The 14,645-nt window shown below is 27.8% G+C and overlaps 2 protein-coding genes across 2 annotated transcripts; both read left to right on the top strand.

Annotated features, from left to right (window-relative positions):
- Positions 1-2,345, top strand: LOC124931862 (cytochrome P450 CYP82D47-like). Its single transcript, XM_047472437.1, has 2 exons — positions 1-1,012; positions 1,562-2,345. Exons 1-2 carry the CDS (start codon positions 20-22, stop codon positions 2,189-2,191), a joined length of 1,623 nt encoding a protein of 540 aa, XP_047328393.1. The 5' UTR covers positions 1-19; the 3' UTR covers positions 2,192-2,345.
- Positions 2,346-12,270: 9,925 nt separating this feature from the next.
- On the top strand, positions 12,271-14,124 carry LOC124931983 (cytochrome P450 CYP82D47-like). Its single transcript, XM_047472576.1, has 2 exons — positions 12,271-13,284; positions 13,393-14,124. Exons 1-2 carry the CDS (start codon positions 12,283-12,285, stop codon positions 14,038-14,040), a joined length of 1,650 nt encoding a protein of 549 aa, XP_047328532.1. The 5' UTR covers positions 12,271-12,282; the 3' UTR covers positions 14,041-14,124.
- The last annotated feature ends 521 nt before the right edge of the window (positions 14,125-14,645 follow it).

Consider the following 14,645-nt stretch of genomic DNA (forward strand, 5'->3'; position numbering starts at 1 on the left):
ACTCTCAAATCATACAACCATGATTTCCATTGATTTTTTTTCCTCACTTGATCTTGTTAGCTCTTCAATAGCAGGATCGTTATTTATTTTAGTATTGTGCCTCTATAATTTCCTCTTCCTTGGTGGTGCTGAAGCTCAACATAAGCTTAATAAAATGCCCGAACCAAGCGGAGCATGGCCTGTGCTGGGTCACCTCCGTCTTTTCCGAGGTCCCAAACTCTTCCACATAACATTGTCTGAGATGGCCGACAAATATGGGCCAATTTTCAGCATCCGTCTTGGACTTCGCCGGGCTATTGTGGTAAGCAATTGGGAGTTGGCCAAAGAACTGTCCACCACTCACGACCTAGCCGTGGCATCACGTCCTCAAATGCTAGCAGCAAAGCACTTGGGGTACAACTATGCCATGTTTGCTTTCTCCCCCTACGGGTCGTATTGGCGTGAGATTCGAAAATTTGTGTCCTTGGAGTTGTTGTCTGCTCGTCGACTCAATTTGCTCGGGCACATAAGGGTGTCCGAGACAAGAGCGTCAATCCAACAACTCTATAAGTTGTGGGCGGATAAAAGAGATGACTTCACTTTGAACACTCATACTAGTGGTGTCTTGGTGGAGATGAGGAGATGGATATTGGACTTGACCACAAACGTGATCTTTATGATGATCTTTGGAAAAAGATATTCGGGAGATGATCTTGATAAGGAGGAAGCTCGAAAGTGTCAAATGATTTTTAAAAAGTTCATATATTTGTCTGGTGCAAATGTGATGGGAGACATGATACCATGGCTTGGATGGTTAGATATAGGAGGTCACAAGAAGTCAATGAAAGAAACATCAAAAGATTACGATAATCTTTTGAAGCAGTGGCTAGAAGAGCACCATGATCGACGGATGTCCAATAAAGCTAATGGCAAGGGGATTGAACAAGATTTTATGGATGTGATGATTTCAATGCTTAAAGATACAGATATAGATGGTTATGACGCTAATACCATTAACAAAGCAACATGTTCGGTATGCACTAATATTTTTTTAATCAATGTTTTATATAAAATTATTAAGCAAACAACACAACATATACAAAAACACTCTCTTCTGCTAAAGAATAATTGAAAGGCTAAATAAATCATTCAATTAGTTTAATTAAAATTAATATGAAATGTTTTTATACAAATTTGTCAAAATTTATAAATGGAGAAAGAAAGGAGTTGGATATTTTTTAATTTTGTTTAAAAAATATCAACTTATTTTTTTCAGTAAACGTACAAACTGTCAACATAAATGATATGTCAAAAAAAATTTCAAACTAATTCAGTTTATATAAAAGTCATGAATCAGACAAAACAAACAAACAAACATAACAAGGGAAATTATAAAGAATTTTATAATTAAGCTGAATCAAACTACGCTGATATTTTGAACTTTTTGATAAAAATGTAATATGATTTGAGTTCATGAAAATATATTTGTGTTTTTGCAAGCTTTGGCCCAAGTATATAATTTTGAACTTTTTTAGGATCAAGTATGATGGCTTAATGTGATGTAATTTGCATGGTTTTATAGATTTTGAATATTGGGGGAGCAGAATCCACCGCCTCCATGATTACATGGACTATTTGTTTACTCGTGAATCACCCCCATGTGTTGAGGAAGGTTGAAGAGGAGTTGGACATATTTGTGGGCAAAGGAAGGATCGTGGAGGAGTCTGATATTCCCAACTTGGTATACCTCCAAGCTGTTATGAAAGAATCGCTAAGGCTATATCCACCGGCTCCACTAGGAGGCCCAAGAGAAGTCACCCAAGATTGTGTTGTGGGAGGCTATCATGTGGCTGCAGGGACAAGACTTTTCTTTAACGTATGGAAACTCCAACGCGATCCTAAGATATGGCCAGAACCACTAGAGTTTCGACCAGAGAGGTTCATGACTACTCATAAAAATCTAGATGTTCGCGGCCAGAATTTTGAGTTGATTCCTTTTGGCAGTGGTAGGAGAGTGTGCCCTGGAATAAACTTTGGCATGCAAATGGGGCACTTGGTCTTAGCTAGCTTGTTGCAATCTTTTCATCTCTCCAATCCTAACCACGAGCCTACAGATATGACTATGATTGAAGGATTGACAATATCCAAAGCTACCCCTCTTGAAATTATCATCACTCCCAAACTTTCAAACAATCTTTATCTTTATACGTGACTCACTACATGATGCTCAAAAGATGAATGACTCAGTTTTATACTTGTAAGTTGAAATGTGTGTTATAAATTGAAATATTTTTATGTTTATGTTATTATTTAGTTGGATTTGTAACTCTATTTTAAGCTATACAACCAAAAATCACATATGCCGACACTTAAAAATGAATTTATCAGCGTATATATTCAACCTTACCGACAAGTAAGAAGTTTATTTACACTAAAACTGTCAATCAGAAACAGTAAAAGATTTATTGACAAATGATCTTTCGCCGATAAAATAAGAAATTTTTTTTATATATTATTAACTCTACTAACTTGGATTAATCTATTACATATAATTCATATTCAAATAATAATAATTTTCTTCAGATCAAAGTTCATCTCCAAATTATGTTTAAAAATTGTAAAATATAAATAAGAATAAAAATGAAGTCTTTAAGTCTAGCTTGTTAATTCCTCAATGATAAATCTTATTCTAACACTAGGAAACTTCATAATTGATTTTTAATATAAAACTTTAAAGTTAAAAAATTAGACAATATACAAAAAAAAAAAAAAAAAAAAAAAATCAACTATCTCATATGATTATATCCCTAATCAAACTTTGTTTTAATCACCTCAAAGATACCAAATCATCTAAAACCAAATATTAAAAATGTCCTCTTAAACATGAAAATCACCACAATCATACAGAATGACATATATTATTATATTATTATAGTTGATCATGTCAAAACTAGTGTAGACAACTTGACACAACAAAACGAGATCTTTAGAATGATTTATGGGAATAATATCTTTAGAATGGTTTATGGGAATAAATAATCTAGGGGTGGTGTTAGACATGAATGAAGCTAGAAATGTCAAGAATTTTATTTAGGGTGTGTTTGACGAGGGGAATTGAAATTGGAATTGGTATTGGAATTCTAATTCCAATTTTATGAGAATTGACATTTAATTACCATTCAATTTCTATGTTTGGAAAAATTATAGAATTGTAATTCAATTCTAATTCCTGTGTTTGAGAAAATGATAGAATTGTAATTCAATTCCAATTATTATGTTTGTAAAATAAAATATTGGTTCAAAATGTTAATTTTTGAAATATGTTTAATACGTTTTTGGTATGTTTAATACGTTTTTAACATGTTTAACACATTTAACACGTTTTTGACATATTTAACACGTTTAACACGTTTTTGACATGTTTAACACATTTTCACACTTAAAACACATTTTTACACGTTTAACATGTTTTTCACGTTTTTGATATGTTTAACACGTTTTTGACATTTTTAATACGTTTAACATGCTTTTTACACGTTTTGACAAGTTTAATACGTTTTTCACGTTTTTAGCACGTTTAACATGTTTAACATGTTTTTCACACGTTTAACATGGTTTCACGTTTTTGGCACGTTAAACACGTTTTTGGCATGTTTAACACGTTTTTCACACGTTTTACATATTTTTGACACGTTTAACATGTTTTTCACGTTTTGGCACATTTAACACATTTTCACGTTTTTGGCATATTTAACACGTTTTTCACATTTTAGCACATTTAACACGTTTTTTTACATTTTTGGCACATTTAACACGTTTTCACGTTTTTGGTACATTTAACACATTTTTCACGTTTTTAGCATGTTTAACACATTATACACATTTTGACACGTTTAACACGTTTTTCACGTTTTGAGCACATTTAACACGTTTTTCACGTTTAACAAATTTTTCACGTTTTTGGCAAATTTAACATGTTTTGCACATTTTTAATACGTTTAATATGTTTTTTACACGTTTTGATAAGATTAACACGTTTTTCACGTTTTCGGCACATTTAACACGTTTTTGACATTTTTAATATATTTAACATATTTTTCACACGTTTGACACATTTAACACGTTTTTCACACGTTTGAAATGTTTAACACGTTTTTGGCACTCTTTACCCATTTTTAACATGTTTAACACATTTTTGGTACGTTTAACACATTTTAACAACTTTAACACGTTTTTGGCACGTTTAACACTTTTTCATATTTTTGGCATGTTTAGCACATTTTTGCCATATTTAACACCTTTTAAACATGTCACAAATGTGTTAAACGGGTCAAAACGTATTAAATATGTCAAAATGTGGTAAATATGCCAAAATTTATCAAACGTGTTAAATGTGCCAAAAATGTAGTAAACATACTATAAAACATGTTAAACGTGCCAAAAATGTGAAAAACGTGTTAAACATGTCAAAAACGTGTTTAACGTGCCAAAAAATGATACACGTGTTTAACGTGCCAAAAATATAATAAACATGTTTAATGTGTTTAAAACGTGTTAAACGTGTCAAAAACGTAAAAACGTGTTAAACGTATCAAAAATTTGTTAAACGTGCCAAATAAATGAAAAACTTGTTAAACGTGCCAAAACGTGAAAAACGTGTTAAACATGTCAAAAACGTGTTTAACGTGCCAAAAATATGATAAACGTGTTTAAACGTGTTAAATGTGTTAAAAATGTGTCAAACGTGTTAAAAACGTAAAAAAAACATGTCAAATGTATCAAAAACGTGTTAAACGTGTTTAATGTGTTAAAAACGTTTTAAACATGTTAAAACATGAAAACGTGTCAAAACGTGTTAAACGTGCCAAATATGTGAAAAACTTGTTAAACGTGTCAAAACGTGAAAACGTGTCAAAATGTGGTAAACATGTCAAAAACGTGTTAAACGTGTCAAAAACGTGTTAAATGTGTTAAACATGCCAAAAACATGATAAACATGTTTAATATGTTAAAAACGTGTTAGATATGTTAAAAACGTGAAAACATATTAAATGTGTTAAAAACGTGTTAAACGTGAAAAACGTGTTAAAGGTGTCAAAAACGTTTTAAACGTGTCAAAAACGTGAAAAATGTGTTAAACGTGCCAAAAACATGAAAACATGTTAAACGTGTTAAAAACGTGTTAAACATGTTTAATGTGTGAAAAACGTGTTAAACATGTCAAAAACATGAAAAACATGTTAATTTGGAATTAAGAACTATCAAATTACACTATATTGAATTTCATTGGAATTTTAATTCCAATTTTAATTCCAATTCTAATTTTAAAATTAAAGTGTCTAACAAACATAATAATTGGAATTTTACCTTCCCATGGTCCAATTTCAATTCCAATGCTAATTCCAAAGTTATCAAACTAATTTATTTATTTATTTGATTGATACAAATGTGGGGACATCATATCATGGTTCGGTGGTAAGATATGAGGTCACAGAAATTTATGAAAGTAACATAAAAAAAAATATGTTCCATGTTTGAAAGCTCCCAAAACTCAATCAGAATTTATATACGCATCAATTTTCTTTGTGCCCTCTCACATGGAGGGTTAAAAATGTAATTTTTTATTTTTTTAATAATTACATTCTAAATGTGAGAGTAGGGGTGAGCATTGGGTGGATAAATCTGAAATCCAATTCGATACGAGTTCAAAATAATAATTCGGATTGAATTAAGATCGAACTGTATTGATTAAATTCGAATTGGATTAGGATTATTCAAATTATCCAAACTATCTAAATAAAAATTTATAATTCAGTTTTTCTTTTAAATTTAAATTGAATATAATATATTTTGGATTTATTTAGTCAAATTTATTATTATTATTTTTTTAAAAAAAATCGAATTTTTTAATTATAACATTAAAATTTAATCAAAATTAAGTAATTAAATAAGAAAATAAAAAAATATTAAGTGAGATTACATTAAAGACGAGCATTGATAGAATAATTCGAACCGAATTCGAATTACAAAATTTGATTTATTATTTCGGTTTAAATTAAATTCGGATTGAGTTAAATTTAGATTTAGTTTAATTAGGATTAAATTTAAATAATCTAATTAATCCAAAATAATTTAAATTAAAATATATAATATACTTAATTCCCTTTTCATTTTTTAATTAAATACAAATATAATAAATGAATTAATTATAAAAATATTATTATTAAATAATTTTAAGTTCAATTCAATCTAATTCATATTTGATTCGTATTAATTAGTAAAATGGTTTGAATTATTGATTGAACTAATTTATTTTGGATTTAATTTGAATCGGACAAAACGAATCGATTTTACCTGTTTGCTCACCCATAAGTGAGAGGGCACAGAAAAAATAGAGTTAGTAATTAAATAACTGAATATTTTTAGCAATGGAAAGTTGGTTGATATATATATATGAGGAGTGATAGAGAGAGGGAATTTGGTGAGGGAATTTGGTGAGGGAATGACGTGGCATCACCTTCATTGGTTAGAAAATGTAAAAGTGGAAGGAAAGAGAGAAAAGAGAGAAATTATTTGATTTTTTCAATGAATAAGATTATGCCACGTCATTCCCTCACCAAATTCCCTCACCAAATTCCCTCACCTAATCATTTCTCTCTCTCTCTATATATATATATATATATATATATATATATATATATATATATATATATATATATATATATATATATATATATATATAGGGAGGTGTTTTTCCCAACCCCTCCCATATTCCCGCCCCCTCCCTCACTCCTTAATTAACTCCAAAATGACATATTTATCCTTACCACATTTATATATTTACATTTCTTATTTTATTTATTTTAATTATTTTATTTTATTTTATTATTAATTTTTTTTATTAAATATAATTAATTAATTAATTTTTAATATTTTTTAACTTTATTTATTTAATTAAAAATACAAAATATTATTATTTTCATATTTATTTAAAACATATTAAATATAATATTATTAAGTAAAATATTATGATTAGATTAATTATTAATTATTATTTAATAGATAATTTTATTTATAAAAATATTAATAATTATTAATATTATGTTTGAATAATTATTAATATATAATATTATTAATTAAAATTAAAAATATTATGTTTGACTAATTATTAATATATAATATTATTAATTAAAATATTATGATTAAACTAATTATTAATTATTATTTAATAAATAATTTTTATAAGTATTTTAATATATATATATAATTAATATAATAAAATATTAAATATTTATATTTTATTAAATTAGTATACATTTCAATATATTTTAAATAATCATAATATAAAAATAATAATATTTTGTATTTTTAATTAAATAAATAAAGTTAAAAAATATTAAAAATTAATTAATTATATTTAATAAAAAAATTTAATAATTAAATAAAATAAAATAAATAAAATAAGAATATATAAATATATAAAGGTGATAAGGATAAATAAGTCATTTTTGAATTAATTAAAGAGTAAAGCGGGGTGTGGGAATATGGGAGGGGGTGGGAAAAGCAATTTGCATATATATATATGGGTGGGTGGGTCGGTCGTATACCTTAATATTTTATCTATACCTTTTACTTTACCTAAAATTTCGGTATGCAAAAAATGCATACATTTACTTTACCTTGATTTCAGTATACCTTGTTTCGATATACCTTAATTTCGATATACAAAAAATTCATACATTTATCTTACCTTAATTTCGGTATACCTTATTTTCGGTACGGTATCGATATTATATCTTTGATACCTAAAAATATATTAATTTTAAAAAAAAATTAATCTCATTGGTAATGTAGAGATTGCATATATGGAATAATACTTTCCAGTATAATTATATTTTGATATTATTTAAAATTTATATTTCTATAATTAAATTAATTTTAAATCTATTTAATTATTTTCTTATAAGTATTATATATATATATATATATTTATATATATATTAACTTATAAATACTATTTTGGTATATCTCGATATACCAAAATTTTAAAAATTTCATACATTACCGTACCAATAATTACGGTATCGGTATCATACTTTACTTTTTTTTCGGTATACCTTAAAAGTCAATATTTTCGATATATTACGTTACGATATTTTCGATATACTTTAATATCGGTAATTTTCCTCACCCATATATATATATATACAATAAATTTATAAATATGATTTATATAGACGTAAGGTGTTTTCATATTAACTATGATCAAACATGTTAAATACTCAAAAATATTTTCAAAATTTGTAAATATTCTATAACCTTTAACATTTAAGATATATATATATATGATTCATAATAAATTGAAAATGAAATTCATTTAAACATAATTAAACAAAACACGAAAATTTTAAATATATATATATATATATATATTAGGCTACTTACAACAAATTAATTAACGTACACAAAGGTTTAAAAAAAAAAGATGATCTTCTTAATCGACTTTACTAACTTTTCAGAACAGATTTTAAATAGTTTATAATAAACACGATATGAATATACGCATTGGTGGAGACCAATCATTGAATGTACGTCGATTCCTTTCTAATCAAATAGTTCACTAAAAGATAATAAAGATAGTAACGCAACTAGGGGTAGCAATGAGAAAATTCGGGGCGGGAATATATTTATCATCTCTGCCCCGTTTTTACTTCGAAATTTTTTTTACTACCAACTCAGTCCCGTTCGGTTTCAGAGAATCCCCGCATGCCACCGTTTATACATATTTTTTTTTAAAAACATTATATAATAAAATTATATAAATGAATTTTTTAATATAATATATGTTATAATATATTAAAATTTTGTATTATTGTAAATAAATAAACTTAATTTTTTTTATAAAATATAATAAATAAATAAATATATTGGTGATTTTATATATTTAATTGTGTTTATAGTGTTATAAGGAACATAATCATGGTGAGATCGAGCGGGAGACAAATATCATTCTCGTCCCATCCCCATGTATAAAAACATGGAAAAAACTTTAAATTTTAGTTTTAAATTTGTTTAAAAAAAGTTTTTTTTAATTTGAACCCATAATTAAATTAAAATTTTATTTTTCATCGTTGAACAAATAAGAAACCACTTTTATGTTAAATCATCTTATAAATTTAACTAAAATTTTATTTTTTTTATTAAATAAACTGTTTTGTGGAGTGCTGTCTTAAACTGTGGAATTGTCAAGTTTACCCTATTTTCAGCTCTGATTTCCGGTCAAATTGGGAAAAACTTTCTCCAAAGGACAATTCGAGTTGTGGGCAGTTTCAATTTTTTATTCTTAAACACAACTATTCAGACATCTCGCTTAATTCAAATTTCTACTATGAAACTTATGCATACGCATTGAATCGAATCATACATGCTCAAAAAGACTCCAATTAAGATTATTTTTAAACTAAGACTACATCGCACATTTATATTAATAATATAATTAATGTTTAATATAATATTGTTTAACATGACATATTGGTAATAAAAAAATTAAAATTATTTATAAAAGCAATATTTATTTTTTAAAATAATACATATTTATTTAAAAAATTATATATATATATATATATTAAAGAGTTTAATTAAAATAACATATTACAAATATTTTATTTTGATATTATTTTATAAATTAAATAATTCTTTAAATATTATAAATTATATTATAAAAAGTATTAAATAGTTTAGTTATTATTGTTGAACGATTAATATATTTAAATAACTATTATTTTTATAAAACTTCTTTATAATTTTGTGGTTGTGAAACGACCTTCTTTTTATTCTCTGGGTGTAGTATTCAAAATAAATTTTTTTTTTCAGTAAGTGTTAATAAACCTGATACAATTTATAATATTGAGAATATAAACCATGCATATCATTTTAAGAATCTCATCCATCCGGTCATTAATAAAATTGATATTTAACTCGATATAGACCCAAAACAAGTAAGCTAGATTGATTGATAGCTAACTATATATGGTCTCTTAACATTGACTAGATGAGATAATGATTTTATTTGATAATTTTTTTTTCTTTATTGGTTGATTAATTAATGTGATAGTTCACATTATTCGGTTTCAACTTTTAAATTTGACTCTTTGTACATATACTTAAATTGGGTATCGTTTAAAATTGATTAGATCAAATGCCCCCTTTATAAAGAAATATAAACAAACTTTCTCATAAGTAAGACTTTGATTGATTAATTATAATTAAAAAGAGTGAAAATTCCAAACACGGGGTCGTTGTCTTCTTAACATTATTGGTAAGGAGTTGTCTGTTATTTTCTTTTATTAAGGTGCTCTAACCCCTTTGGAGGGGTGATTTTGTTGGGCTTACGTACGTGCACTTAATTTGTGGGCCAGACCAGACCAGTATGGATCCACATTCAAGAAAGAGGACCACCACCTTTGAATTCCATATATTATTTTTTGTTTTCTTTATAAAGGATGGATGTATTATGAAGAATTGATGACCTTGGTGATTTGTACCATTTATCATTTTCCTTTAAAAAATTATATGGTCAATCTTTTAGAAACATATTCATAAAATATATATATATATAAAGTGAGACTTTTCTAACAGGCATGGCTCTGTAAATCTTTTTTATTTATTTTTTATTTATAATACTTCACTATTTTATAAATAAATATAATAATTTATTTGTATTAAATTGAAGGAATTTACTCATCTGGAATAATAATTAAATATATATAATAATTTATATATATATATATATATATATATATATATATTTTACATTTTTACCATTTGAATGTTTATATTTTTTATAAATATATATTTATTTAAGTTATATTTAAGAAAATAATTTATTTTTAAATCAATATTCGAATTAAAGCTTTACATTAATTATTCTTAACTTAAATTTACAAGGATTAAGTCTAACTAACCCCACGTCAATCAAGGTCTTGTTGATATGTTTTTATGCAAATTTCAGTGTGGTCACAATTTTTTGACTTGAAATTCGGCATAAAAACAAATCGACCTTATCCAAATAATTAGTTGGTGTGATAAGTACTTATATTCTTAATTAAATCCCTTCTTTACATTAACAATATATTATTTTAGTGTTTAAAACAAATTTAATTTAATTATTAAAGATAGTTAAAATTTAATTACTATTTAAATAATTATATAGAATATAAGGACAATATAATTATTCTATTTAATTACCGGAAGTATCCTAAAATCAATGTATATACACAATATTAATTCCTTTATCTATAAATATAATTGATATCTGTATTCTCTACTAGATCTCCTGGTTGAAATTTACATTAGTTGATCATCAATTCATCTCTTTCTTTAACAATTAAATTAATAGATTTTCCTATTTTATATTTATATTTTTTTTTTTTTGAACGTATGACGTTTTTCAGTGAACCTCTTTCAATAAAAATTACAGTACAAATATTAATAATACAAATCAAGTTGTTAAGTTCACAAAAACATATAAAGAATAGAATTAAATCATTTTAAAAGAATTAAATTATACCATTTTCAAATATTTGGTTTTCTTGTTCTTTTGAGCTTTGTAATTCACGTCACTTGTAAAGATTTATTTGAATTTGTGCTTATTTGTCTTGATCGAAATCATTCCTGGTCCTCTCTCATATATAGAGAATAAATGGTTAATCATTAAACTATTTGTGAGGGCATATATTTTTGGACTTCTTCTCTTTGTGTTATTTGAAAAATTCAAATAAAATTAATTTTTTAATTAATTACTTTTTATTTAAATTATTCATTTTATTATTTTTTATTTTATTTATATATATTAATACTATTTTAGTTTTTTTTATCAAAAATAATCTTTCACATCATTAATTATTTCTCCCTAATCCAAAAAGTTCGATAACTTTTCTAATAATTCAATAAATCTAATCCTTTGTGCTCACGAAAACAGGTGTAGGCACTCCTACTCATTATCCATCTTGTCATCTCTAATTTTCTCAATATTGCTTTAAGGACTAACTCTACTAAAAAAAATTAATATTAAATTAAACAAATATTTAAATGAACTCAAATAATTCATTTTCTTAATTACCAAACAATATTTAAATTTATAATAAAATTTCATTTAAATATACCAAAATATTTGTTTTATATGATCATAGTAATAATCAACTCCCTTAAAATGGCTAGTAAACAAAAAAAAAAAATAATGAAAACTTTCTATAAAAACAAAGTTCATACTGGAAGTATTCAGTACTCCTAAATCATACAGCCATGTTTTCCATTGATTTTTTTCCCTCACTTGATCTTGTTAGCTCTTCAATAGCAGGATCATTATTGTTTATAGTATTGTCTCTCTGTTATTTCATCTTTCTTGGTGGTGCTGGAGCTCAACATAGGCTTAATAAACCGCCCGAACCGAGCGGAGCCTGGCCTGTGCTGGGTCACCTCCTTCTTTTCCGAGGTCCCAAACTTTTCCACTTAGCACTGTCTGACATGGCCGACAAATATGGTCCAATTTTCAGCATCCGTCTTGGACTTCACCAGTCTGTTGTGGTTAGCAATTGGGAGTTGGCCAAAGAACTGTCCACCACTCACGACCTAGCCGTGGCATCGCGTCCTCAATTGCTAGCAGGAAAGCACTTGGGCTACAACTATGCTCTGTTGGGCCTTTCTCCATACGGCTCATACTGGCGCGAAATTCGAAAATTTGCGATGTTGGAGTTGTTATCTATGCGTCGACTGAACTTGCTCGGGCACATAAGGGTCTTTGAGACAAAGGCATCAATTCAACAACTTTATAAGTTATGGGCGGATAAAGGAGGTATTGACAACTTGAATTTGACTACTGGTTTTGGTACTGCTGGTGTCATGGTGGAGATGAGGCAATGGATAGCAGACTTAACAATAAACGTTATGTTTAGAATGATTTATGGAAAGAGATATTCTGGGGGAGGTGTTGACATGGATGAAGCTCGAAAGTGTCAAAGAATTTTACAGAAGATGATGCATCTGATTGGTTTAAATGTGGTGGGAGACATGATACCATGGCTTCGATGGTTAGATATAGGAGGTCACGAGAAGGCCATGAAAGAAACATCAAAAGAATACGACAATCTCTTGGAGGAGTGGCTAGAAGAGCACCATGCTCGGCGGAGGGGACAAAACGGTTCGGACAAAGGAGATTGTGATTTTATGGACGTGATGATCTCAATGCTTAAAGATGCAGAAATAGAGGGTTACGATGCTAATACCATTAACAAATCTACTTGCTTGGTATATCATCTGCGGTTATAATTAAGATATATTTAATTAAAATCGTTCCTATTTAATTATATATATATGATCACTAACTGTCAAGAAGATGTGATATGTGTTATACAGAATATGAATCTTGGGGGAGTAGACACCACCGCCACCATGCTTACATGGACTCTTTCTTTACTCATTAATCATCCCCATGCGTTGATGAAGATTGAAGAAGAATTGGACATCCATGTGGGCAAAGGAAGGCTCGTGGAGGAGTCTGATATTCCCAATTTGGTATACCTCCAAGCTGTTATCAAAGAATCGCTAAGGCTATATCCACCTGCTCCACTAGCATCCCCAAGAGAAGTCACACGAGATTGTGTGGTCGGTGGCTATCACGTGGCGGCAGGGACAAGGCTCTTTTTAAACGTGTGGAAACTCCATCGCGATCCTAAGATATGGTCGGAGCCATTAGAGTTTCGTCCAGAGAGATTCATGACTACCCATAGAAACATAGATATCCGTGGCCTGAATTTTGAGCTGATTCCTTTTGGTTCTGGTAGGAGAGTGTGCCCTGGAATAAACTTTGGCATGCAAATGGGGCACTTGGTCCTGGCTAGCTTGTTGCAGTCTTTTCAGCTCTCGAATCCTAACAACGAACTTGTCGATATGACTGCGGTTGAAGGATTGACAATATCCAAAGCTACCCCTCTTGAAGTGATCATCACTCCTAAGCTTTCTGGTGATCTTTATGCCTGGAACTCCTCTGGGGGATCAGGTTAAATTACGAAAGTGAAACTCCTCCTCCGGGGAACAATTAAGAATAGACTTTATCACCTGCTGTCAATTATGTTAATTTTTAAAATTCCCGTCAATTAAGGATTGAAAATCTACATTATTAATTTGGTGATTCTTATTCCATTAAGTTAGTTGGAACCTATATTCTCGTGAAAGAATGGGTTTCTCTGGTCTGGTGTCATAACTTAACCAAAGTATACCGTAAATATCAAACTTATAACTATTACTATTAAAGCTTTTTGACAAATATCATAGTGTCTATGTAGATACGAAATGAGAGAAGAACTTGATGAGATTTTAAGGATCAATTTTAAATTATTTATATTGAAAAGGGTAAAAACAAACTTACTAATATTAATTATTTTTTGTTATTAAAAAATATAAAATAAAGAAAGAAAAATAAATATGGTCTATCCATAGATAAAAAAATGGATATGGCCTATCAATAGATAAACATAAACAGTAGGAGCAACTACTAATATTAATTAGTTTTTGTTATTAAGAAAGAAGTCTTGGTTTAAAAAATAATTCTAACAACATGAATAATTATATTAAATTTGAGTTATTTTTTTTTTCATTAACATAAATAC

This window comes from Impatiens glandulifera, chromosome 3 (assembly GCF_907164915.1).
Source record: "Impatiens glandulifera chromosome 3, dImpGla2.1, whole genome shotgun sequence".
In the NCBI taxonomy this organism is placed as follows: Eukaryota; Viridiplantae; Streptophyta; class Magnoliopsida; order Ericales; family Balsaminaceae; genus Impatiens; species Impatiens glandulifera.

What these genes read in the sequence shown, in the direction of transcription:
- LOC124931862 (XM_047472437.1), top strand. Translation starts at nt 20, where the DNA reads ATGATTTCCATTGATTTTTTTTCCTCACTTGATCTTGTTAGCTCTTCA. An exon ending in TTAACAAAGCAACATGTTCG is followed by an intron (nt 1,013 to 1,561) that starts GTATGCACTAAT and finishes ATGGTTTTATAG; the next exon opens with ATTTTGAATATTGGGGGAGC.
- LOC124931983 (XM_047472576.1), top strand. Translation starts at nt 12,283, where the DNA reads ATGTTTTCCATTGATTTTTTTCCCTCACTTGATCTTGTTAGCTCTTCA. An exon ending in TTAACAAATCTACTTGCTTG is followed by an intron (nt 13,285 to 13,392) that starts GTATATCATCTG and finishes TGTGTTATACAG; the next exon opens with AATATGAATCTTGGGGGAGT.